At 40.1% G+C, this 25,746-nt stretch overlaps 5 protein-coding genes across 5 annotated transcripts in view; 2 read left to right on the top strand and 3 right to left on the bottom strand.

Annotated features, from left to right (window-relative positions):
* The window catches only part of FOMMEDRAFT_95468 (uncharacterized protein), a gene marked incomplete at both ends in the record, with an annotated part of 5,702 nt that extends 1,990 nt beyond the window's left edge, over positions 1 to 3,712 (bottom strand). The window contains 3 exons of the mRNA XM_007270679.1: positions 254 to 744; positions 826 to 1,705; positions 1,790 to 3,712. Of these exons, the coding sequence (XP_007270741.1) occupies positions 254 to 744; positions 826 to 1,705; positions 1,790 to 3,712 (3,294 nt within the window). The remainder of the gene's footprint in view (positions 1 to 253; positions 745 to 825; positions 1,706 to 1,789) is intronic.
* Positions 3,713 to 6,514: 2,802 nt separating this feature from the next.
* On the bottom strand, positions 6,515 to 7,242 carry FOMMEDRAFT_66428 (uncharacterized protein; the record flags this gene model as incomplete). Its single annotated transcript, XM_007270638.1, has 3 exons — positions 6,515 to 6,712; positions 6,764 to 7,078; positions 7,132 to 7,242. Coding segments are annotated over 3 exons (624 nt in total), but the record flags the coding sequence as incomplete, so codon positions are not given.
* Positions 7,243 to 14,443: 7,201 nt separating this feature from the next.
* Positions 14,444 to 14,863, top strand: FOMMEDRAFT_55978 (uncharacterized protein; the record flags this gene model as incomplete). Its single annotated transcript, XM_007270636.1, has 1 exon — positions 14,444 to 14,863. A coding segment is annotated over one exon (420 nt), but the record flags the coding sequence as incomplete, so codon positions are not given.
* A 2,507-nt stretch (positions 14,864 to 17,370) lies between these two features.
* FOMMEDRAFT_161145 (uncharacterized protein) lies at positions 17,371 to 19,507 on the top strand (the record flags this gene model as incomplete). Its single annotated transcript, XM_007270748.1, has 9 exons — positions 17,371 to 17,517; positions 17,572 to 17,736; positions 17,788 to 18,001; positions 18,052 to 18,155; positions 18,212 to 18,246; positions 18,297 to 18,476; positions 18,531 to 18,586; positions 18,639 to 18,700; positions 18,761 to 19,507. The coding sequence occupies 9 exons, from the start codon at positions 17,371 to 17,373 to the stop codon at positions 19,505 to 19,507; spliced, it is 1,710 nt and encodes a 569-aa protein (XP_007270810.1).
* A 484-nt stretch (positions 19,508 to 19,991) lies between these two features.
* FOMMEDRAFT_161144 (uncharacterized protein) lies at positions 19,992 to 24,670 on the bottom strand (the record flags this gene model as incomplete). Its single annotated transcript, XM_007270747.1, has 9 exons — positions 19,992 to 20,686; positions 20,740 to 21,170; positions 21,246 to 22,078; positions 22,721 to 22,828; positions 22,884 to 23,034; positions 23,092 to 23,528; positions 23,576 to 23,977; positions 24,029 to 24,319; positions 24,371 to 24,670. 9 exons carry the CDS (start codon positions 24,668 to 24,670, stop codon positions 19,992 to 19,994), a joined length of 3,648 nt encoding a protein of 1,215 aa, XP_007270809.1.
* Between the last annotated feature and the right edge of the window lie 1,076 nt (positions 24,671 to 25,746).

Here is a 25,746-nt window from a genome sequence, read left to right as displayed (position 1 = left end):
TTTTAGGGCCAGGAAAACTCATATACATGAAATATAGGGAAAACTCACATATTGTGTTGTATCTTACTCAATTTTTGATCATTTTAATTTATTTTTTCTGGAATATGAAAGATACTTCAAAAGTATAATTTTTACAGCTTAGATCATGTAATTTGGTTAAGTATTAGTTGAGTTATAGTAGATTTTGTATTTGAGTGTACTTAGTGTGACGAAAATCACGAATCGCGCGTGTGACAATATTTATGAAAACGACAGTAAATGGACCTGCCGCATGGAAAGGAAGCGCAGACAGTGCAGACGTAGGGCACCACCAAATGCGTGAACCTTCAACAATCCCCAGCTCCTTCAGTTTCTCGACGACCTTGGAGACGACCCTCTCCCACAACATCTTCAGTGCTTCAATGAGCTCCTCGTCATATTCGGGCGAGTCAGCGGTAAATTGTTTTCGCGTTTCCAAGAGCTTGATGTACAACGAAACGCTATCCTTATAGAACTCTCCATCTAATGGGACACAGACAGCCGGTGAATCCTCGCGGGAAAGAACGATAATGGCATCGCATCGTTGTTCGCTATGATTGACCACAATGACTGGTCCCTCTTGAGCCGCCCGTTGCAGCAGCGCAAATGGCGTGGCTGCAAGGAAGTTCTCAAACCCAGGGATCTTCCGTATCTCGTTGATAACCTCCTCCTGCTCGATCGAGAGTTGCCTCTTCAATTTCAGCATCTCGTCAAACGAATGCTGTTCTGTATGCATGTTGGACGCTAGCGATCCGCTGTCGTGCATTATTGGACCAGGCATCAATTCCTCGGAGGATATTGCGAGACTTTCTAGCCGATGACTAACACTCTTGAGTCTCTTTGCAAGCTCCTTATTTGCTTCCATGAGTTGATCCAATGGTGCCCTGAAGCCGCGCATCTGCGACCAGAGTAAACCCCTTCCCTGCTCAAGTATCTCTATAGCCTCTTCAAGCCTATTTTCCTCGACAGCGTACGCTACTGCATCTGACGCAAACATTCTGTAGTAGATGATATTCCTTTTGAGGAAGTCGTGCTGAGCATGGAGCGTGGGACTGACAGTGAGTGCACGTTGCAGCAGCGACATTGCCACCTTATAGGCTCTGGATGTAGTATGATGAGCATGGGTTCGAGCATAGTAAGCCCATCGACTGGCGGATTCGAGACGAATCACCGAACTAGAAAATTCATGCTCGGTAGCGAGTTCTAAAAGACGCATGGATTCTTCGAAATCTTCCATACGCCCAGATTTCTCGAAACGAGAGAATAAGGTAAATGCGAGATTCGCCAATGACGAGGAGCGGTCAGGGTGCCCTTCCGGGCGAAGCTCTAAGGCAGCATGGAAAAGCTCGATGGCCTCGTCGAGGTCCACAACCTGTGTATGTCGACCGGACTGAGCTCGCAGTAGCAAAGTTGCGAGATTATTCAGAGACGAGGAACGAAAAGGATGACATTTTGGACGAAGTCTCAAGGCAGCACGGTGAAACTGAATGGCCTCTTCGAAGTCCTCCTTTCTTCCATTCTGTTGAAATCGACTTGCTAGGGAATTCGCAAGGTTATTCAGCGACATGGAACGATCCGGATGACCTTCGGGACGAAGTTCTTGAGCGGTACGATGAAACTCAATGGCCTGGTCGAGGTCCCCCTTCCGTCCATGGCGTTCGAATCGACGTGCTAGCGAATTTGCAAACTCATTCAGAGATATAGGATGATCGGGATGTCCTTTCGGGCAGAGTTGAAGGGTGGCATGGTGAAGCCTTACAGCCTCGTCGACATCATCCGTCCGTCCCTGCTGTTCAAACCGAGTTCGCAGCGATCCGGAAAGAGCATTCAGAGACATGGGCCGATCAGGATGGCCTCCAGGACGAAGTTCCAATGCAGCACGATGAAGCCCAATGGCCTCATTAAGGTCTTCCGTCCGACCATAGTGTTGAAATCGAGTAAATAAAGAATTTGCCAGATTATAGAGAGACACTGAACGATCAGGATGGCCATTGGGGCGATGTACTAGAGCACTGCGGTGAAGTGCAATGGCTTCTTCAAGATCCTCTGTTCGCTTGTACTGCCTGAATCGAGTTCTTAGTGAAATTGCAAGGTAATTCAGAGCCATGGAATGATCAGGGTGGTCATCGGGACGAAGCTGTAAGGCTACACGGTGAATCTCAATGGCCTCGTCGAGGTCCTCCATCTGCATCAGCTGTTCAAACTGAGCTTGCAGAGCATTTGCAAGATTATCGAGGGACATAGGAAGATGCGGATGGCCTTCGGGGAGGAGCTCTAGGATAGTGCGGTGAAGCCTAATGGCCTCTTCAACGTCTTCCACCCTTCTGTACTGTTTATATCGAGCTTTCAGCACACCTGCGAGGTTGTTAAGAGACACATGACGATGACGATGACCCTCTGGGGAAAGCTCTAGGGCAGCACGGTAAAGCTTAATCATCTTGTCGAAATCCTCGACCCGTCTCTGTTTCTCGAAGCAAGTTTGTAGAGAGGCTGCAAGCTCATTAATCAACAAAGAATGAAGGGGATAATCTTTCGGACAAAGTTCCAGCACACTTTGTTGGAAGTCAATGGCCTGTTCAAGATCTTCTGTCTCCCTGTGCCGCACGAAACGAGCTTTCAGGGAAGCTGCAATGTTATTCAAAGATGAGAGACGGTTGGGATGGTGTTTGGGAATGAGTTCCAAGGCAGCCCAGCAAAGCTTGATGATCATGTTGAGGTCCTCCTTCTGGCTATACTGGTCAAATCGAGGTTGCAGCGAACCTGCGAGATTGTTCAGAGATACAGAGCGAAGGGGATGGCCCTGTGGACAAAGTTCCAGAGCAGCACAGTGAAGCTTGACAGACTCTTTGACATCCTCCATACGTCTAAACTGTTCAAATTGACTTGCAAAAGAATTTGCGAGATTAGTCAGAGACATGAAATGATCAGGATGGCCTTTGGGACAAAGCTCTAAGGCAGCACAATGAAATGCAACGGCCTCGTCAATATCCTCCGAGTGTCTGCACAGCTCGAATTGACTTGCCAAGGAATTTGCAAGATTGTTTAGAGACATGGAACAAAGGGGATGACCTTCTGAGTTAACTTCAAGAGCAGCACGAAGAAGGTCAACAGCTTCATCAAGGTCTTCGGTTTTACCACAATATTCAAATCGAGTTTGTAGGGAACCTGCTAGATTAATTAAGGATGATGAACGACTGGGATGGCCTTTTGGACAAAGTTCCAGGACAGTGCAATGCAGCACAATGGCCTTGCTGATATCCTCCAACAGTTTACACTGTTCAAATTGTTGTGCCAGTGAAGCTGCAAGGTTACTAAGAGACCTAGAACGAAGAGGATGGCCTTTGGGGCGAAGTTCCATTGTAGCACAGTGAAGCTCAATGGCCTCATTGAGGTCCCCAGACTGTCCAGACTGTTTGAATCGAATTGTCAAGGAAGCCGCGAGATTATTCAGAGATGATGAATGATCGGAATGGTCTTCTGGGAGACTGTCAAGGGCAGCACGGTGTAACGAGATCATCTCCTCGAGATCATCTATATTTCCATATTGCTTGAATTGCATGAAAAGAGTAAGGCCAAGATTTTCGATTGCTTCGGAGCAATCCGGATGACCTTGAGGACGAAGTCCAATTACAATACGAGTATAGGAAATAGATGCATCAAGTTCTTCCCAATCTCCTAACTGCTCAAAGCGCATTCAGTGCTGAAAAGCCAGTCGGTAGAGTACTGCACAAATCAGATCAAGGTCAAATGAGTATTCCATGTCGGCTCGGGATCGTGACAACTCTCGTCGACACTTCCAATTCTTCTTTGCTGAATCGTGTGTTCAGCCAAAAAGGCAGGAAAAAGTAAGCTATTAAGTGAGCATTACCTGATAATTTCTGTCGTTATTCGACACGCTGCGTTTTACGTCTCATTTACTAGTATAGCACGATGTATCTAGTATATAAGGGCGCGCATATATGCGCATATATCTAAGTGCCATTCCAAACTCCCCGTTCTAACAGGTTATGAGCCTTGGTGGCTTGTGAATGGCACCATCGACACGAACGACACCACGAACGCAACCTCTACCTCAGACGTCTACCCCCCCTCCTAGTACTAGTGCTCCACCTACGAACGCAACGCCTCTAACGATGGCACAATCTACGTTAACGTTCGAGTCTCCAAAGATCGATGACAATCAACTTGCTACGTTCTTTAAAGACATAGAGAAGCTTACAGGTGCAAAGAACTATAAGATATGGCAACTACACATTATGAATGCACTAGCAGCAATGCTGCTCAGTGACCATCTTACAAACAATCCCCCTAGCACAGATGCAGACAGTACACACACAGGGAAACTATTGTATCATTTCATAACAAAGACAATATCAGATACAGTGTATGCTAACATTATGATGCACAAAACAATGAAAGACCTCATGCAGGCACTAGCTGATTGATACAATGCACAAACCATGTTGACTCACACAGTCAATATATCAGTGCTGTTCACAGCTAGAGGACACGTTTCACAGTTTGACAAGACACTAGACCAAATAGAACAAGTCTATGCATAACTGGTAGCTCACAGCAAAGCACCAGATGATAATACTTACGTCTCAGTGATAAATCTCACTACTCCAAGAGAGTACAAGTGGGTTGCAACAATGATTGATAGGCAGAACACACATTACAATAGCCTACCCACAGTTACTGCAGCTCAATGTCAGGTGTTCACACTGGCAAAATTAATTCACAAATTACACAACACATTTACTGAGTGGCAAACACAGAACCACCAGAATAAATGTAGTACACTAAATAATAATAATAAAATAACAAATAATCACCCTCTATCCCCAGGGCCTACACAAGGTCAAACAAGAGGACAAGGATGTGGTGGAGGCAATGCAAAGCCTTACAAGACAACAAAATGTTACAATTGTAACAAATATGGACATATGTCCAAAGAGTGCTGCAGTCCAGTAACAGACACTACAAAGGAAGCACGAAAAAAGCAAACAATGACAATGACAAATGCATCTACATCACAACAAATTACAGCTCAAACAATGAGTGCTATGCTTACAGACCCAGCAGCATTTATTGACGAAGTAAACAAAATGCTAATGCCAGACACTATAAATGACAAACAAATGCAAGAAATACAGGGGGAATTCATGCTTGACGAATTCCTCAGGGAATATAACCCAAACATATGTATTAATACATGTTCTTACAGAACAACAAAACTTACACATTGTATTGACATACTCAATTTGGGTGCTAATATCCATGCTACACCCTATCTATTTCAATTAATGAACATACAATATACAAACCCTATAAACGTTACAATTGCAAACAAAACAATAATCACACTCAGACAAAGTGGAGCAATGATAATTAGAATACAACAAGATGCAAACAATGAACACAGAACGAATGAAACGAATGTAAGCAGTATCATACTACATAACATACTGTAGCGGACTGTATGTAGGCAATGGTAACGGGTAACTGTAGACCTGTTGCATTGCTTATTTAGTGTAACGTAACGGGTAACAGAGTACTTGTTGCCAGTGCTTGACCTATGTAGCATAGTACAAAAAAAATATGATATTTTTCATTTAAAACAAAAAAAAATCTAAGTCTAATTGCCTGAGTATGCTGTCTAGCATCTAAATAATAAGAGCTGCCAACAGAATGTTGTTGAGTAAATTGCATAGACAAGCAGAAGGACCAGTTCACAAACCTCTAAGACTGGTTCCAAAGGACACTGTTGTTTGAGTAATACCATATATTCTCCTCCGGATTACTCAAGACAAAGCCTGGATGGTCAGGATCGTTGGAATACTCAATAGAATCCATTGTTCCACAGTAGTCATTAATAAACTCGTATTCTTTCCCAACATCAACTCCAACTGTCTCCTTAATGATTGAAGCAAGAGGTACTGCAGTATCATCATTGAATAAATCATCAGTATTGTCTTCGTTGCTGTCTTCAGTACCATCAATAATAATCAGAAATTCCTGCCCAGTCCTATTAAAAATCTCGTCTTGTAGAGTTTTGTCCTGAGTAATATAATTGCACAATGCTGCTCTTGCTTTGAGGTCTGAAAGCATAGAGCCAGATAAGTTCCATTCCTTAACAACACATTTCCTCCAGGCCTGAGTAATATATAAATGAAAGTTAGAAGACAATATACTGAACGAAATCAAAGATTCTTACCATTCTAATGATTTCATGCCCCTTTGGTGTATTCATAAAGTTCCATGCACTCAATACAGCCGATACTGTAGCATTGTGTAGTACTTTGATCTTGTCTAATATTTCTACTTGTTCAAGAGGGATGCCCTTTGCTATCTGGCTGCAGTATTGCTGGATCATTCCTTGAAGTGCATGTTGTTTCAATTGGTGTTTGAGGATGCGCTGCAGACCAACGTCTGCTGGTTGGAATACAGGAGTGCCTTCACCATACAGAAGTTCAGCTCTAATGTCATTGAGAAATGTATTTGCACACTTACAGTTTGCAGGGACGAATAAAGGGATGACATACAGGTATTCTGATTGTAAGAAATCCAAGAAATCGGCACTCGTATGTACTGGATAGCAGTCCAAGTAAAGGACAGCACGCTGGTCCCTTAGCAGGTATGGATTCGCTTCCAAGACTCTCTTATAGTGAGGCTTGTAGATGTTCTTCATGAACTGTAAGAGGTATTTAGTTTAAGAACGAAGATTTACAACGCATGTACACACTTCTTTCATTGTTTTCTGAGTGCTGAAGTGACTATCACGCCGGTTTACACTTGCTGCCACTGTAAATTGAATTCCAGCACCGAGAGCCTCTTCCATATTTGTAGAGTTCTTTTCTGGGAGGCTCTGGTCAGTTTTACCACTGTAGACTTGCTGGAATGGCAGTAGTTTGCCATCAGCAGTACTAGATACACAAAGTGTGTATCCTTGCTTCTCATCCTTAGCTATGACGTTTACCTGCTTCGAACCTTTCTTTTCATAGGTGTACTTATAGCCAGGAATATATAGTACCCCTGTTTGATCCATATTAACAATTAACTTGAAAGAAAATGAGTGATATACTTAATAAACCATAGTACTGAAGCACTCACCAATGAGGGGATATCAAACTCTTTTACTACATGAACAAGACGAAAAAAAGCGCACTCACACACCTCCTCCCAGTTCTTGGGTAGGTGTGCAGCAGCTCGAGTTGCTTGCCTTACTGTCATATTCAAAACCAATCCTAGGAACAACCTGACGTATTTCTATGCAAACATGTACATCAGTTAGCGTGACAGAGAGACAATACTCAAGGCACATGTCCACTATTGTGATAGGGACAGACACATAAGATACGTACCTCACTGCATTTGAAGTTCGATGTGAGGATATCCGGATTGCGAGCTTCAATGATGGCAAGCATTATAGAACGGCCAATTACTGTATTCAGTGGGTAACCTTTTGCACGAAAGCCCAGAAAGTTCGTTTTAATCTCCTCAACAAGCTCAGAGTACTTTGTAAGAGCACCAACACGTCCAGAACCCCCTAAGATATGCTTGTTCTGGACATTGTGGATTGTTGTATCAGACCATTTCGTTCTGCACAGTGCAATCCATTTCTGGACTGTACCCTTATTCAATCGATTGTACAGTGCCAGACTCTCTTTCTTCAAGAACTCAACAATTTTTGAGGGACTGAAGTTGACCTTTGGTGCAATACAATCAATTGCATCCCATAGGAATGGATGGTACCAATTTGTATGCCTAGAAACACCTGGAACACGTCCCTGCTGCTTTCCTGTTCACTGTGTCTTCCACTGTCCTGAAATTTCCTGGGATACCTCAGCAACAGTGTTATTGCATGGAAGAGCAGTTGGACTCTCTTGATGATCACTAGATACCTGTAATATAAGTCAATAAACAACTGTTAATGTACTTTAGTCAACAAAAGATACATACCTGACTACTTTCCTCTGTATCAAGTCTCTGACACTCCTCTCTCTTCTTCTTCCAATACCTAGCAACTCTTGCAGCACTCAATTCCTTCTCGCAAGCTTTCTTTTCGGCTTTGTGTTCCTCATACAACTCGATCTTTCTCTTGCAGCTCTCTCGATCTTGCTCATCCTCCTTTCTCTGTTGCTCAGCTGCCTCTTCCTTGGTACAAACTTGGAATTGCAGTTTCGTTTGGCACAGGTTCTTGCTTTGCACAGCAGGATTAGAATGCTGGGAGACAGGGTATGTGGAAGGCAAGGGTTGCACGAGTTGCAGAGAAGGTGTTGTCTCTGACATGCTGGATGATATGTTGAAGACACATTCAAGATCCTTAATTCATGCTTTTTTATCATTTTCATCTTTGTGTGGCCTGTTTGTAGCTCAGTGGCTCCTCACAATCTCAAAAGACAATCCACCTCTGTCTCATTTTGGCCATGGTTGCTTAATTTGGACCCTGTAACACATCACTCTTACTTTGTTGCTTTCATTTTACCATTACACTTATATAATACATTAGTAAGCGTTGCCTACATACAGTCTGCTACAGTATACTATCATCCCAATCTAAACTTCACATTAATCAGTAAAGCATTACTATGTGAAGCAGGACACAAATTAGTAAAAACAAACAATACATGTACTATCTATTCACCTGCAAATAAAAAGATTGGAGAAATACAAGTACACAATAAGTTATATATGATAGTATCACATCATCATTACCAACAGAACATTAATGCAATAACTATAATTGACTTACACAAATGAATGGGTCATATTAACTTTGAGTATTTATGCAAACTCATACAAAATCATCCCAAAATAATACAATGAAAAGTAACAGACAATAAGAACGTACAATGTAATGATTGTATGCATGCAAACATACAATGTAATAATATACCTAAAATACAAATGTCTGCAATTTCTAAAACATACAGAGAACGTCTACATATTGATATATAGAGTCCAGCACCTATACAAGCATACAGCAAATACAAATACATACTTACAATTGTCAATGACACTACACAATGGGCAGATATGATACCCATGCGTTATAAAAGTGATGCATTTACTGAATACGTCAAATACACTATGAAATTATTTATACAATATAGTGTAAAAGTAAAAACACTACAAAGTAATAACAATACTGTCTTCCTAAGTAATGACTTTACAGTGTACATAGAAAGTCAAGGAACTATACAATGATTAATGGTACATGATACCCCACAACAAAACAGAGTTGCAGAATGTATGTACAAAACAATATTTAATGGAGTATGAACATGTCTATTAACATCTAAATTACCTGCAAAATTATGAGTATATGCTGTACAATACCAAACGTTTATTCATAATTGAACACCATGTACTGTAAAAAATTTTGCAACACTATATTACAAACAGTTTAACAAACAATATGCTATTGATAACATACGAGAATTTGGAGCATATTGTGTCATACAGAACGAAAATACACACAAACTAGAGCCTAGAGGTAAATATGCACAATGGTTAGGCAACAATAACGAAAGTAAAGGCCATATAACATGGCACAATAATAAAATAACAGTTGAACAAAACCTGCAATTCATAGATGTACAATCATCTAGAATTGAAGGGGAGAATAATAATAATAACAATAATAATAACAGAATGAACAGAACTAACAGAACAAATAACAGAATGAACAACAGTAATAATAATATGAATGGAACAAATGGAACGAATAATAATAATAACAATAATAACAGAACAAACAGAACAAATAATAATGATAACAATAACAAGTTACAACAATCAACTTGTGAACAACAAGTAACAAAACATGCTAGAGGATTAAACTACAACAATGAAATAAATCTAGCAATATATCTAATGGAATTTAACAAACTACTTAACAAAGTATATAATGATCCATTAATGTATTACAATGCTATAACAAATAACAATAAAGCACAATGGATCAAAGCTATGAACAAAGAAATAATAGCATTATGATTATGCAATACATGGGAATATACATACCTACCAACAGACACAAATATAATTAGAACAAGATTTGTCTACAAATTAAAACAACTAGCTAACAGTAATATAGACAAATACAAAGCACAACTAGTAGTACAGGGTTATGCCCAAAAGGATGGAATAGACTTCTATTCAGACAACCTATTTGCTCCAGTTACAAAATTAACTATGGTACAATTATTATTAAGCTGGGCAGTGTCTAAAGACTATAAAATACATTAAATAGATGTAAAATCTGTATATCTTTACAGAGAATTAAACGAAGACGAACATATCTATGTGAGACCTCCACTGGGTAAATTACTAAACAATATCAAACCTGGTCAAGTGCTAAAATTAAATAAAGCACTATACAGACTAAAACAAGCAGGACAATGATGGTATAAGAAAATTACAGATATACTGCACAAAATAGGATTGCAACAAGCAAACTATGACAATACTGTATTCTATAAGAAAAGGCATAATGAAACAATATTAATAACATTCATGCACATTGACAATATTACTATTATTGGTGAAAACATCACCATAGTGAATGTATTCAAAGAAGTATTAAAACAATATGTTACATTTACAGACAGAAACAAAATACACTGGCTTCTAGGAATCGAAATCTAAAGAAATAGACAATGGAGAACAATCTGCTTACAGCAAAGTCACTATATCCAGAGTATAATACAATGATTTAAGCTTGAGAACGAAAAACCACTACAAACTCCTATGATGCCTGAGACATACTTAACAAGTATGAATGATACAATTGACAACAAATGATTTATACAAACAATACTGTACATGAATATGGTAGGATCATTACACTATGCAGCAGATTGCACTCAGCCAGACATTGCATACATTATGGGCCAATTAGTATACTATCTACAACAACTGAATATGAGCTACTACAAAGCAGCAAAACATTGCTTCCAGTACCTAAAAGGAACTACAAACTACTGGCTTCATCTCAGAGGCACAAATACATTGACCATACAAGGGTACTGTAATGCTGACAGACAAATGACAGAAGGACACCAATCAATTAACAGATATGTATTCCAGCTGGGAAAGCAAACAATATCTTGGTCAAGCAAACAACAGAATCTGGTACCACTATTAACTTACAAAGCAGAGTTGCAAGCACTGGCATATACAACTCAAGAGGCCATTTGGCTCAAACAACTTGCTGAGGAAGTACTGTAGACAGAATTGGCACCCATTACAGTCTATTGCAACAATCAGGGAGCAATACAAACTGTCAAATCTGAGGAGATCACTTTCAATGCTTGAACAAAACACCTCAATTTGCAAAAGGACTTTGTCTACTGTTACATTCAGAACAACTACATCAACATACATTATGTTTAAACACAGAACCAACTTGCAGACATCCTTACAAAAGCACTTTATGTCCCTCAAATCAAGCACCTAATAGAACTTATAGGTCTTCAACATTAATGACAGAATATTAGGGCTTGAAGGGGAGTATTCAACACACTGTGGATTCAGTTGCAGTTCAGAGTAAGGTATAGATGAGTAATAAGTAATATTTCCATATTCAGAAGCAAGCAATCAAACCAATTCGCTGTTCTAGAATGACTACATAATGGGTGACTTCCTGTAGGATTTTGGAAGCTTCCAAAATCCAAAATACTTGTACCTGTCTTATAAGCAAAATAAAAAAAATTATTCCAGACTGTAGCACATTTTTCTACAGTTGTTAGATCATTTTGATTCTATTTCACTTAAGGCAACATCTGACACATTTCTGTACAAAAAGGGTATGGATAAGATCTGTATGATCTTACTTATACCTTTTAAGGCAGGTACTTGATGGATGGAACAACTTTCTACTCTGAAAGGGGGGGTCAGACCCTCCTTACAGATTTTCAGACTGGAAGACAACAAACTATGTGTGTTATTCAGTTCTCATATTGCTTACTCTTACTACCCTTTACTTATATTCAGACTACTCCTTTTCTAGTACCTTTTTAACCTGGAAATCCTTCCAAAAGTCTACAGGAAGTATAGTTGCCACAGTCCAGTCCAGGTCTGGTCCAGACAGGTTTTTGCTAGACTATGAACCAGACTAGGACCAATTTCTTATGAAATCCTGGACCTCAGACCAGACCCAGCTGGACCTCTTGTGGACTGGACCAGCAGTCCAGTCCAGGTCTGAACCTGGTCCGGACCTCTGGACCAATTATATAATATATATTAAAATAATTCTGTCTTATTAACATATTATATAAGATAGATATACTATTAAGTACTATAATAATATGTTTCTGAATATATGTAAGCTTATATGTATCAGAATACAATTACTTTTATTATTTGTATTATACTAAGTGTAAAACACAAGAAGTACTAGTGTAATAGAAATCAGTTCCTATAGTTAATATAAACTGCTGTTTACATCTGTAAGACACAGTATAGTCTATTTGTATGCTTAAAGGGTATACAATACACTATACAATATATGTAAGAGTAGTTCACATCTATTAGGCTCTGTACAGTCCATTTGTATGTCTTAAAGAAGTAGTATCTACAATATAAACAGTCCACAGTCTAGTCCAGGGTCCAGGTGGTCTAAAGCAGTCTGGAAATTTTTGTCAAACACTGGACCACAGACTGGACCCCTGTTGGACCCAACTGGACCGGACCTCAATCAGACCAGACCAGAGGTCCAGTCCAGGTCTGGACCCGGTCCACAGCAGTCCTGGACTGGACAACAGTAACTATAACAGGAAGTCACCCAATTACACAGTCATTGCTTCTTTTGACAAGTTGAAATTTTGAATAGCCCTTAGTGTCAAACTGTGATCACAGCTTGAATGTATTGCTAGCATGGCCAGTACAGTGTTTAAGTGCTCAACTTTTGCCCTCAACCCAATCATATGTCTTAGGAGTTGGGTTGTAGTGTTGTCCTCTAGTACAGATACACAATGTTACATGCACTTGTCATCTACAGTATTGATTGTTTACCCAGATATTCTCTTCATCTCATGCACCCTGGTGTATACAACCAATACTAAGGCATATTGTTAACCTCAGGTAATCTTTTGTGACAAAGGCTGTTGTTACTACCAGCATATTTTAAAGACAACTGTTAGAACAGAGAGTTTGGAATAGCACTTAAATATATGCACATATATGCATGCCCTTATATACTAGATACATTGTGCTATACTAGTAAATGAGACATAAAATCCAACACAACCCTATGCATAAACATTGTCAGTAGGACAACATACTAGTGTGTATACAGTACTATGATAGCACCCTAGTAACTGAGAAGCAACACCTTGAGACAATTTGCTGTAAATTATGCAGGGTTGATTCAAATCTTGTTCTCACTCTGGGACTCTAATTAAGATACTGACTTGTATTGTACTAATGTGTTTCAATACAGAAATACATACATATTGATGAAAAAGGTGAGATGGCTAGAATACTGCCAACCAAAAATGATTTTGGACTCGAAAAGTGTAGTAAAATATGAATATTTCTCTGTACTTACAATAAACACATTGGTGGATAGAGAGCCAAATATGCATAATCAGCAATTACCATCATGGACCAGTCCTTGTAACACATGCCTTTTTACACAACAACAACACATTTTTTCTTGCTACAAAAAATATAATAATAATAGAAATTCAATTAGAAGTCAGCAAAAAAAAAGTAAGAAAAAATATTAAAAATTAATAAAATTATGAACAAAATACTGTTGAAACAGTGATGATTTTTACCCCTGTGAAATTTTGTAAGGACAATTAATGAATATTATGTTAATAATTATTAAAATAAAAATTACAATAATAAAGCTAGCTACATTAACTACTGTTATTTAAAATTTTGTGTAAAAATATTTATTACAAGACAAGATAAAAATTCAGCAATATTGACTGTGAAACGAGAGTTGTTGTTGATACCGCTGCGAAGGTCACGTGACCTTCGCAGCGGTATCAACAACAACTCTCGAGCTCAGTAAACTATTAATTAATACTATACAACATACATATTATTATAGTTATAATTATAAATAATAGTAGTAGCTACTACTAGATACTTCTAGATACTCTTATATATTATTATTATTATTATTATTATTATTATAAGTAATATTACTAGTTATTACTAGATATTTCTATATATTTCTATATATTATTATAATTATAATTATAAGTAATAATACTAGTTATTACTAGATACTTCTAGATAGTTCTACATATTTTTATTAATAATATTATCTCTAGAATATTCTATAAGAAAGGTATATAAGGACTAGGTATCTTACTTTTTACTCCTCAGAAATCACTTTACCTCTAACTCATTCTCATATCTAAAGCACTAGTAACTAGTGACTATCATATCTACTATATCTGCTATGCCTGAACATGCTAAATCACAAACTAAAAAAGTACAAGAGGCAAGAGAAATAAGAGATAATTTAATAGCTAAAGCTGTTAAATTATATCTCTTAGAGCTCCAAAAACCTGAAAAAGATAGGAAAGGAGCTAGAACTATTTGTACAGAAGTGTCAAATGAATATGAGAAAGAAACAGGCAAGCTTGTCACTCTCAATTATAATACACTTCTAAGACATACTTCTGGAAAAAAATCTTTAAGTAAGTTTAATGAGGAAAAAGGTTGGCTCTTACTTGAAGAAGTAGATAAACTTATTCAACTTACTAAAGAGTTTTCTGAAAGAGCTATACCTCTTACTCATAAAACACTTAAAGAGGCAGTAGAGCATGTATTAAAAGCTAGACCTGGAAATGATTTTACAGGTCTAGGTACTAACTGGGTTGACAGATTTATTAAAAAACACTCAGATAGAATTAGAACTTTCTTATCATCATCTATTAATAGGAAAAGATCTAAAGCTATTAACCCAGTTACAAATACAGCCTGGTTTAAATTATTAGAAAAAGTTTTGACTGAAACTAATACTGAACCAGACTGTATTTATGTAGCAGATGAAACAGGCTTTGTACCTGGTATTGGAAAAAAAAGTAGAGTTATTAGGACAACTGATAAAAAGTCTCAAAAACAAAAGCAAGGTGGAAAAAGACAATTAATAACAGTTTTACCTATTATTTGTACTAATGGTACATCTCTTCCACCTGCTGTTATCTTTTCTGGTGCTGGATATCAAGTCTCTTAGCATCAAAATAACCCTTTAAATGTAAGGTATGTATTATTTATTATATATATTAAAACATTATACTAATAATATTTTTAGTATAGGATACTCTAAAAAGGGTTATATTGAAAATGAGATTGGTGTTGATTGGGTTAAAAACTTTCATGAACTTACAAAGAATAAAGCTCATGAAAGACCTAGAATTCTTATTCTAGATGGACATTAATCTTATTTATTATTACCTTTTCTCCTTTTCTGTAAAGAGAACAATATACATGTTCTCTGTTACCCCTCTCATACAACACATATTTATCAAGAATTAGATGTTGTAATTTTTAGCATTTTAAAAACTGTATTTCTCAGATAAATTTGAAGAAGAGACTAGTGTAGAAGTTTGTAAAGCTAACTTTTTACAAGTTTATACTCCTACACATATTAGAGTCTTTACTTCTGAGAATATAGTAAAAGCTTTTTCATGTACAAGTGTTTGGCCATTTAATCCAGCAGTAATTAATACTAGACTCTTAAAGCCAAGTATAGAGTCTTCTACTACAGGCTCTGGATTACCTTTACCTTAACCATCACCTGTTAAAGTAATTGCCAAACTAATTATACAAGTACAAAATCTTTCTTTACATGATAAAGGAAAAGAGAAAGAGACAGAAACTCAAGTAGATAATGAGAATACCTTTAATGATTCTATTCTTTTAAAAGAATCAAGTAATACTTTACAAGGTTTATCTCAAACATTTGCTACATTTTTAGTTTCTTAGTCTCCAATTAAATCTTCTTCTCAACTACCTTTTCATGTACCAGAACTGTCTTCTCTTAAAAATATTCTAATAAACCTTTTGAATTCTGTTCCAGAAACTGAACTGGAAGAGAAACTTCAAAATGAATTGGAAAATTATATTAAAAGAGAAGCAGAGCAATATAGGGTAATATTAGGATTACAAGCAAGTATGGTACTTCAGAACATTTACTGTGAAAGACTTAGGAAACAATTATTCTCTAAAGAACAAGCTAAAAGTCTTCCTAAAGGAATAGGAAGACTTCTTGGAGATGGACTTCCTAGGTTACTTACAGGAGATGACTTTACAGAAAAAGTTAAAGAATATGTTCAGTACCAACTTACTGTTGAACAGGAAAAGGAGAAAAGAAGAATAGCTAGACAAAGCTATTCTGAAAAGCTTAAAGAATGGGAAAGGATTAATACTGAAAGGAAAGCAAGGAATTCTAAATTAACTAGTGATTGGAAAGCACAGTTAATAGAATGGGAGAAGGAGAAAGAGAATGCAAAGAAAGAGAAGAGGAAAATTAGGTGGAATAAACCAAAAAGAGGTCCTCTTGAACCTCCTATCCCTAAACCAAAGCCCTCTAAAAATAATCAAGAGGATTTGGAGACATTTGATATAGATAATATTAGTGGGGATGAGGAGAATAGCTCTAACAAGGAGTAAAAAGGACTGTGGGAAAGTAGTGTTACAAGGAGCAGTGGGATGCAGTTTTGACCTAATAATTGTATACTTTATTTCTTATTCATTTCTCAATATTTTTTCTTGTAAATTGGTACATTTGTACTTTAGTATATGTACTTAATTATAATAATTTTTGTTTTGTAAAATTTTGTATAATTATTTTAAAAATTACAAAATAAATTGTACTGTTACAAGGAACGGTCCATGACGGTAGTCATTTTGCGCCGATTTTCTGCCACACGCGTGCGGATTGAGCACACCTCTTGCATGGTCCGCACGAAGCTACATCTACTGTTTATTTTTATTCGAAACATTGATTGCTCCCCAATGCTCTGAACATTATACGAATACAGTAATTATTGCAATCTGATCCTTCTGCTAACGGATAACCAGTTTGATGGTATGGGTCAGGCACCACCACGACCCGTGCTGCATCACCAATGGCCCTCACCAGAGAATTGAGAACTACCCATATCCGCAACATTAAACTTTCAGCGCTTCTTCATTACACCTTCGGCACGCCCACGAAATGATGCGCCAGCTGGTCATGTTACTTATCGCGCACAGTTGATATGCGTAATGGCCACGGCGGCGAGAAATGTCCTATAGTTGGATTTGCTTAAATTGGGAGGGATGAGGCATTACAAGTTCCAAGACACTTCATAGCTTCTGCCAAGCCTCTTGGACATGATGCAATCTCCTCCTAAGATTCTTATCGTTGGATCCGGTCCCGCTGGTCTTAGCCTCGCTCTGTCACTCCTGAAGAACGGGATACCCGTTCGGATTATCGAGAAAGATGCAACGCATCATAATGGCGAACGTGGTCCCGGAATTATGGTAACATACTCTATCTCTGCACCCTGTACGCAATGTCTAATTGCTTTTTTCTAGCCTCGTACGCTTGAAATCGAGTATTTCCTTGGCGCTGGAAATGACGTCCGCAAGACCGGGGCCAAACCGGCAACGATTAACGTTTTCGATCTGGAAGATCCTCACCGCATCAAACAGTCTTCGGGGATGATGGAAGACGTCGAGCCAACGCCCGCTTTCCCAATTGTAAGACTTCTGGATAGCTGATGCGAACATAGAGTTAAATAGCCTTTTAAGACGCGAGCGGTAGTCCTTGGCCAATGGCGCCATCAGGCCATCCTTCGCAAGCACGTTGAAGCTCTTGGCGGAAACATTGAGCTCGGAACGACTTTTATTGGCTGCACACAAGACGAGAATGGTGTGACGGCAGTGATTCAAAAGACGGTAGATGGCGTCGAGAATACAGAAAAGGCTCACTTCGAGTACCTCGTAGGTGCGGACGGTGGGCGAAGTAAGTCAAGCACTCGTACTGCACTGTCAAGTAACTTACTGCTATTTCAGGTGCTGTACGGAAAGCTATGGGTGTTAATTTTCGGGGAGAAACCCGTGAAGAAGGAAGACTGCACCTTGTTGATACTCGTATAGAAGGACTCGAAGTCGATACGGTAAATGAATCGTACTTGATTTTTGTAATACTTGCTGAGATCTACTCAATTTTTAGGACGTCGGCATGTGGGGTAGCCACAAGACTGCGATGTAAGTTTACTTCATCAAAGGTAATACCTAGTTCGCTCACCTTTCATCAGGGTAGCGCTTAGGCAAACGGTGGACCCTGGTCTGTTCCAGGCGGTCTTTTCCGGTCCCGGGGTGAACTACGACTACCTCAGAGAACATGACGACCCGCAAACAATTCAGAACGAACTACATAGGATCATGAACCGTACTGATATTCGAGTCACTGAAATAACTTGGCATGGCGAGTGGAGGTCCGGCAAAACATGCACTCCCTATTTAAAAATGATTCTGACGGATTAGCTTAGACCGAATATCCGCATGGTGGACCATTTCCAGGTCGAACGGCTTTTCATCATCGGTGGTACGTTTGCCGGTATAATTATCAGGCCTCTCTGTTGACATCAATTCCGCAGACGCTGCGCACACGCATTCTCCGACAGGAGGGCAGGGATTGAACTCCAGTATACAGGATGCTGTGAGTACTTTTCTGGTTTCAGTGTACAGTCTGATCTCAGAAAGTCTAATCTGATGTTAGTTCAACCTCGGCTGGAAGCTTGCTCTAGCAATCAAAGGAAGTGCTTCACCGCACTTGTTAGAATCCTTTGAAAGCGAGCGGCTCCCGGTGATTGCGGAGATGCTACAGCTCACGACCAAGTTACTTGACAGCTTTGTTACGACTGGCTCTACTCAGACATCCGTCGAAGAAGCGACTAAGAAACAATCTCAACAAAGTACGAAGGATGAAAATATATGGTTCCGTGATAGGAGACTTCTGCAACTCGACCTACACTATCGCTGGAGCCCGGTGGTCATCGATGAGCGTTTTCCACAACTCAACCCGGCCTCTATGGATGCGTATGGTCTGGTGACTACGGAAAGACGAGCCGGAGATCGTGCTCCTGACGCACCGTCTCTCACTGGATCGGGCGCCCCCAATCGACTTTTCGACATATTCAACCCAGCAAAGCACACCATATTACTGTTTGTAGCAGATCAATCCCAAGTCGGCCAAGCACTCGCGACCATAGCCCCATTTTCCTCGATTGACGCGGGATTGATACAGAAAGTACTCGTGCTCCCCGCAGGTGTGGACGCGTCGAACGTTTCAACTAGCAACATGAAGTATGTTGTTGTGGACTCAGAGGGACACGCATTTACCAATTATGGTGTGAACCCTTCGGATGGTTTGCCAACGGTGGTGATTGTACGACCTGATGCTATGATAGGGGCATTCCTGAAGACGGAGGCTGGCACTCGCAAATATCTTTCGGCTGTCTTCTAGACGAATTAGTGATTATTGATGATACTCTTGGCGATGTACAAATTTGTGTTCGTGAATAGGATCTCACCTCGGTTGTTTTCCTACTGTCCAAAGACAATGCTTTTGTAAGGCCCTATTTTCCTTGTAATTGAACAGACCCCATTCTCTTACTACAGGTGTGTCCGAAAAAGTGTTTAGACACCCGTTTTCGGAAGAGGATTGCATATTCTTATACAGCAATAGTGCCAATCAGACTATTTACCTTGTACATTCTGTACATTATACACATCATAAAATGTAAAATTTCATGGTGCACGAATTTTCAGTACTTTATTATAAATTATTTTACTTAAGAAAAATTGTAACATTGAAATGAAGAACATTGTAAGGCAAAGGTCGTGATCAACATATGCTGATCCTTCCAAAAATGGGTGTCCAAACACCTTTTCAACACTCGTATACTTTGTGCAGATTTCGAGACTGACTCTGCGGTCTACCATGCTAGCTAAGCTCCAATGTGTATCATGTTAACCCATCTCTCCGTCGGGATCCCTTTCTTGGATTTCAACGTCACAACGGCCTCACGAAGTCCTGCAGCCGCCCTCTTGTACCTCCCTTCGTTCTCATCGCCCCCGGCAAGATATTCGTAAACACCCTTCGCTAAAGAAGGTCCATCCCGATCGTAAAGCTCCCACATTGTGCCGATCACACTCCGGAACCCACTGAACTGCATAGCCGCTGCTAGGTGAAGTACTTCATCATATGTGCCCATATGTGGTTGCTCAGCAGTATGGCAGGCGGAGAGAAACGCAAATTCGGCATTTGGTAGGTTTGCCCTGATAACGTCGAGTAATGTCAAGCCACCATCGAATAGTTTGAATGAAGAATCAAATGGCCTTTTGTCCAGATGCCCGTGACAGGCGAAATGGACCCATGTCGCTTTCTGCAGATTTTTCACCACCGCTTTATGTAATGCTCGGTCGTCACGGAGTATCTTGTAGTTGCGAGTGCGTTGTCGGATAGCATTGACTTCCGCCGCAGTACAGTCAAGAGATTTGGTATCTGCAACAATAAGAATCTCCGGGTCACGCCCAGTGCTGGGCGATCGTGCATTGATGAGTGCTCCAAGCGTTGGGGTGTATGATGAGATGTAGTCATCTAGTAAATACTTCATGTTTCCGGCTGCACCACGATAAGGACCTGCAGCATGAAAAGGGAGCACTGACAGGACGATGTGGGACACCACCAGATACGTGATCCTTCGGTGATTCCATGCTCCTTGAGCTTATCAACGACTTTGCAGACGACCCTGTCCCATATCATCTTCATCGATTCGCGAAGCTTCTTGTCATACTCAGACGAACCAGGTTTATGTCGGTTACGCTTTTCTATAAGGCCGTAGGATAGCCACCAGGAGTCGATGTAGAAGTCATTGTCCAGTGGGATGCAAGCAATTGGCAGACCATGTCCAGCAGGCATGATAATGAGTGCGTCGCATCGATATCTGCAGTGGTTTATGACAATCACAGGTCCCTCTGAAGCGACTTGCTTCAACGTTTCGAACGGTGCAACACAGAGGAAGTTCTCAAACCCAGGTACTCGTCGTATTTCATCAACTAGCTTCTCCTGTTCTTCAGTGAGCTTCCGCTGGCGGGCTATCATCTTGTCGAAGGATTCCTGCTCGCTTCGTATATTATGTGGAAGCAACACACTCGAATCGGAATGTAGTGCCTCTGAAGACGTTGCGAGTTCCTCCTACTGGAGACCGTCATTCCGGAACCTTTCGACGAGCTCTCCATTTGTTTCTGCAAGCTGGTCAAGAGGAGTCCTAAATCCACGCATTTGTGACCAAAGCAACGCCCTTCCTTGCTCCAACAGCTCGACAGCCTGGCCAGGTTCATCTTTTTCTATGGCATAGGAGGCTGCTTCCATAGCCAAGGTTCCACGTCCTTGACTTCTGATTAGAAAGTCGTGCTGTGCATGAAGGGTAGGGCTGATTGTAAGAACCTGTTGCAACAGTAACATTGCCTCTCTGTATGCTGTGAGAGTTGTTTGGTGATTGTGCGACTGTGCAAGATCTGCCCATTGTCGAGCGGCGTGTAGACGATCTAATGAACTAGAAAATCTATGGCCTGCCGCCTGCCGAAGCAATTGCGTACACTCTTCAAAGTCATTCGTACATCCGAGTTGTTCGTATCGAGAGAACAACGAATAGGTGAGGCATTCCAAAGTCAATGACCGACCCGGATGGCCCTCGGGACGAAGAATGAGAGCAGCACGGTGCAGTTCGATTGCTTCTTCGAGGTCCTCTGACCGTCCACTCTGTTTGTATCTAATGTGCAGGGAAGTTGCTAGATTGTTCAATGAATAATGCCGATGCCGATGGCCCTTGGTACGAAGAGTGAGAGCAGCACGGTGCAGTTCGATTGATTCTTCGAGATCCTCTGATCGTCTGCTTTGCTGGTATCTAATGCGCAGGGAATTTGCTAGATTGCCCAATGAATGAGACCGATCCAGATGGCCCTCGGGACAAAGAATGAGAGCAGCACCGTGCACTTCGATTGATTCTTCAAGATCCCCTGATTGTCCACTCTGTTCGTATATGTTTAATCTTTTTTTTTCTTATTATTACTATAATTAATAAAAAATTTGTATTATATTGCTTGTTAAATTTTAATTTAGTTATATTAATATAGTCCAGTACAATATTTTCAGAATCAGCATCAGAATTATAATCTTGAACAACATGACGAGACTCAAAGTCGTCATGATAGACTCTAAGTCTGTGCAGTGTCGTTATCGCATTGAAAACTTCCTGCATTTAACGTTGTTCAGTAAAATTGAAGCATGGTGCAGATGATTCTATTCTCACCTATCAGCAGATGACCGCTCCGACCAATCTCCATCGCGCGTAAGCATATTGCCTTCATAAGCTATAGTCAACGCCCATGTTCGGGTTGTCTCAAAAAGATCATAGCATTGTGGTACAATCTTCAGAGGCGCTGGAAATGTCTATTTGATGCGACGCCAAAATTGAGCTTATTGGAAATCGCTGAAACACAACTCTGCTCTTCCAGTGTTTCGCCTTTCCCGACCGTTTTTATTGCGTATCCTCAACATCCTGAACGTTCCATTTATGCTCGTTTCCTTCGGGGATTACTCTTGGCCGTCTCAGGAAAGGACGAATGGGGGGATTAAAATGAACTGAATATATTGACTGATTCATTACATAACATTATGGAATGGTGAAGACGAACGAGCAAGACGACTTTCTGGAAGTTGGACCCTTTCATCATACAGTCTAAGCTGCTTTCTTATTCGAGCCAACTCTGCGCAACCCTGCTAATTACCAGTAGTGAGCAATGAACGGCATAGGAAATATCATAAATAAACTGACGTTACGCTGACCACAGTTATGTAACGTGCTCGATGTGAAGTCGATGATTTTGAACGATCCGTCGCTGCCACGGATAATGTTCCGGGGTTCCAAATCGCCATGATAAACCCCAAGTCTGTGGAGTGCTAATATTGCATTGTACAGCTTATGCCTACAGCGTTTTCAATGATGTTAATTTTGCACGCACGCGAATGACCGCTGTACTCACCTCTCATTGCGTGTCAGTTCTGGCCAATTCTCATTACGACTGAGGACATCGCCTCCATAATCCATCACCAATGCCAGTGTTCGCGTTGTTTCGAAAAGTCCATAACACTGTGGAACAATCGTCATAGATACTGAGGATGTCTGACAGATGAGGCGATATATAGCGAGTTCGTTGAGCAGACGTCGAGCACAACCCTTCTCTTTGTCAGTATCACCCTTCCCGACCGTCTTAATTGCATATCTCCGACGTTCTAAAGCTCCATTTTGTTCATCGCCATCAGGAATCACCTCGAAAACAGTCCCGGTTGACCCATATCCAATACTGCGCTGAACATAAAGTCGAATGGTGTCTTTTTCCAAAGCCGGGAATGCATCAGTGTCCACAACATGAAATTCAAGCCACTTCTTATTCCACATGGTTTTTGGTGACCACGTGATCTGAGAATGGTTTAATCGATGAAGTTATGAATTGGAAAAAATCTCACAAGAAAGCCAGGAGACAAAGCCAATGAATTGCCATCCCTACTACGAGACCGAGTTTCGGGTGGCTCAGCCCTTGTCACTTGGCCTCGACCTTTAAAAGATGGATCGCACTGCTCCTGCGGTTCGGATCCGTCAGACTGTCCCTCAGTTCCTTGTACTGGAGCTGGCCGAAGCTGGCCGTCCATGTCAGCGTTGGAGGGGACGTCGACATTCCTTGCAGTAGCTAGCATCATCCCGAACAATGCACGGAATGGCCTGGTATTGTCCTCTTGCTTTTCAATAGTCGAATACGTGACGTACGGCAGTTCGCCTGCACCACGAATGTGGAGTCGGAAGAACACCCACTTTGTAAAGCATGACAACGCGAGCCACTCCACCCTGTATATCATCATGTACACACACGCCTGAGAGAATTAATTCAACAGCAAGTTCTTGAATGCCCTTCGATCACACACCTTGACAATGACTTTCATTCCTACCTCGGGTGACCGCAAATTCAATTGCACCTCGAAGCCGACTTCGTCATCGGACGGTTTAAGAAGTTCCTCTGCAGCCTCATCAAAGATACTCGGAGCCTTTGCTTCAGCCAACGCCTTCTTGCCTTCCGTTGTGGTTAATACATAGTCGACGTTAGATTTACCGACATTAGGAGCGGGGTTATCCCTGTTGATCTGGGTGCGATTCCCACAGGCTGACATACTGTGTTTTAAAAAGTCCAGAGGCCCACGTTCCATAGCGGCCTTTGCCTAAGAATATAAGGTGAGGAACGTGGCTTCACGACAAGGGGTGTCCCTCACATCTGATTCCTTTGTAATGACATCGCTATCTCGTATGTCGAAGAAATATCGTTGCTGGAGCCATCCGTTGAGGTGCTCTGGAGTAGGTTTCTCACCAAGCTCTTCATCAAGAACATTGATAAGTGCATCAACCAATTGTGCATCATGGCGAGCTTCTATTATTGTTTGATCTGATTCCCAGCGATTGTACACCTGCTGAAGTTCAGTATCCGTCACGGCGGTGGTTCCCGTCTGGTGACTGTCGACGGGTGGGCAATAGAATTTAGCATGTTCACGTAGATAGTCTTTGAAAAGTGCCATGATGCCAGGTCTACAGACAAGCGTGCAGTGAATGGTAAGAAGTGGTAGGTGGCTCATCGTAACGATGGCACGGTCATGTGATGAGCACATGACTTTGTCCCCACACACTGCTTTAACTGCTGTGTTCTATCTCTTATGTTATTATTCGACACACTGCGTTTTACGTCTCAATTACTAGTATAGCACAATGTATCTAGTATATAAGAGTGTGCATATATGCACATCTAACAAAGTGCCATTCCAAACTCCCTGTTCTAACAGGTTATGAGCCTTGCTACATTGTGAAAAAGTTGCATTCCTTATATGGAATTTTAGACTTTGTAAAGCAAAATAAACATTGTATATACATTATAAAGCAATATAAGCATTATATATACATTATAAAGTAACTGCAAGGTTTCCAGATGAATTGTAATGTCTAAATAAGACATATTAACACATTACAAGACAATATAAGTACTATGGATAAATATAATCTATAAAACTAATTATACTAACCTTGTATGACAAGCCAAAGTATTATGTTTACATTATATTTCTATTATAATTATAAAAACAGAGTAGTACTTACAATATAATAAAGTAATAACAACTATTGTTTACTTACAACTGTTATAAAATAGTTATTAATGTATACAATTATAAAAACATTCTTTTTGTAAAGTTATAATCTTAATAAATGTATAGCATTAATATACAACTTGATAGCAATCACAAAGCAAGTATGAGACAAGAAAAAAAAGTATTACAAGATCTTTCTAATGATGTGCCCCTTAGCTGTTTTGTAACCTATTTTTGCCATCTTAAAATCAAATTTCTGTACATATATTGAGTCCATATGAATAAAGACAAGGACAAGAAAGAAAGAAAATACTCACATTATCAATATAAGGTAGATAGATAGATGCTACCTTTTTCTTCTTCCCAAAGCACCTTATTGTGAGGTGTGAGGTACAATCATTAGGTGACTTGTGGATTCCCCCCCTTGTAATAATAACAATAGTATTTGTATTTGTATTAATGTTAGTTAGTACTTACTTGATTTCTGCTGTTTTAATACAGTTATAATGATCTGA

The sequence above is a fragment of the Fomitiporia mediterranea genome (genome assembly GCF_000271605.1).
Source record: "Fomitiporia mediterranea MF3/22 unplaced genomic scaffold FOMMEscaffold_14, whole genome shotgun sequence".
NCBI lineage: Eukaryota > Fungi > Basidiomycota > Agaricomycetes > Hymenochaetales > Hymenochaetaceae > Fomitiporia > Fomitiporia mediterranea.
This window is presented reverse-complemented; position numbering and strand designations above follow the sequence as displayed.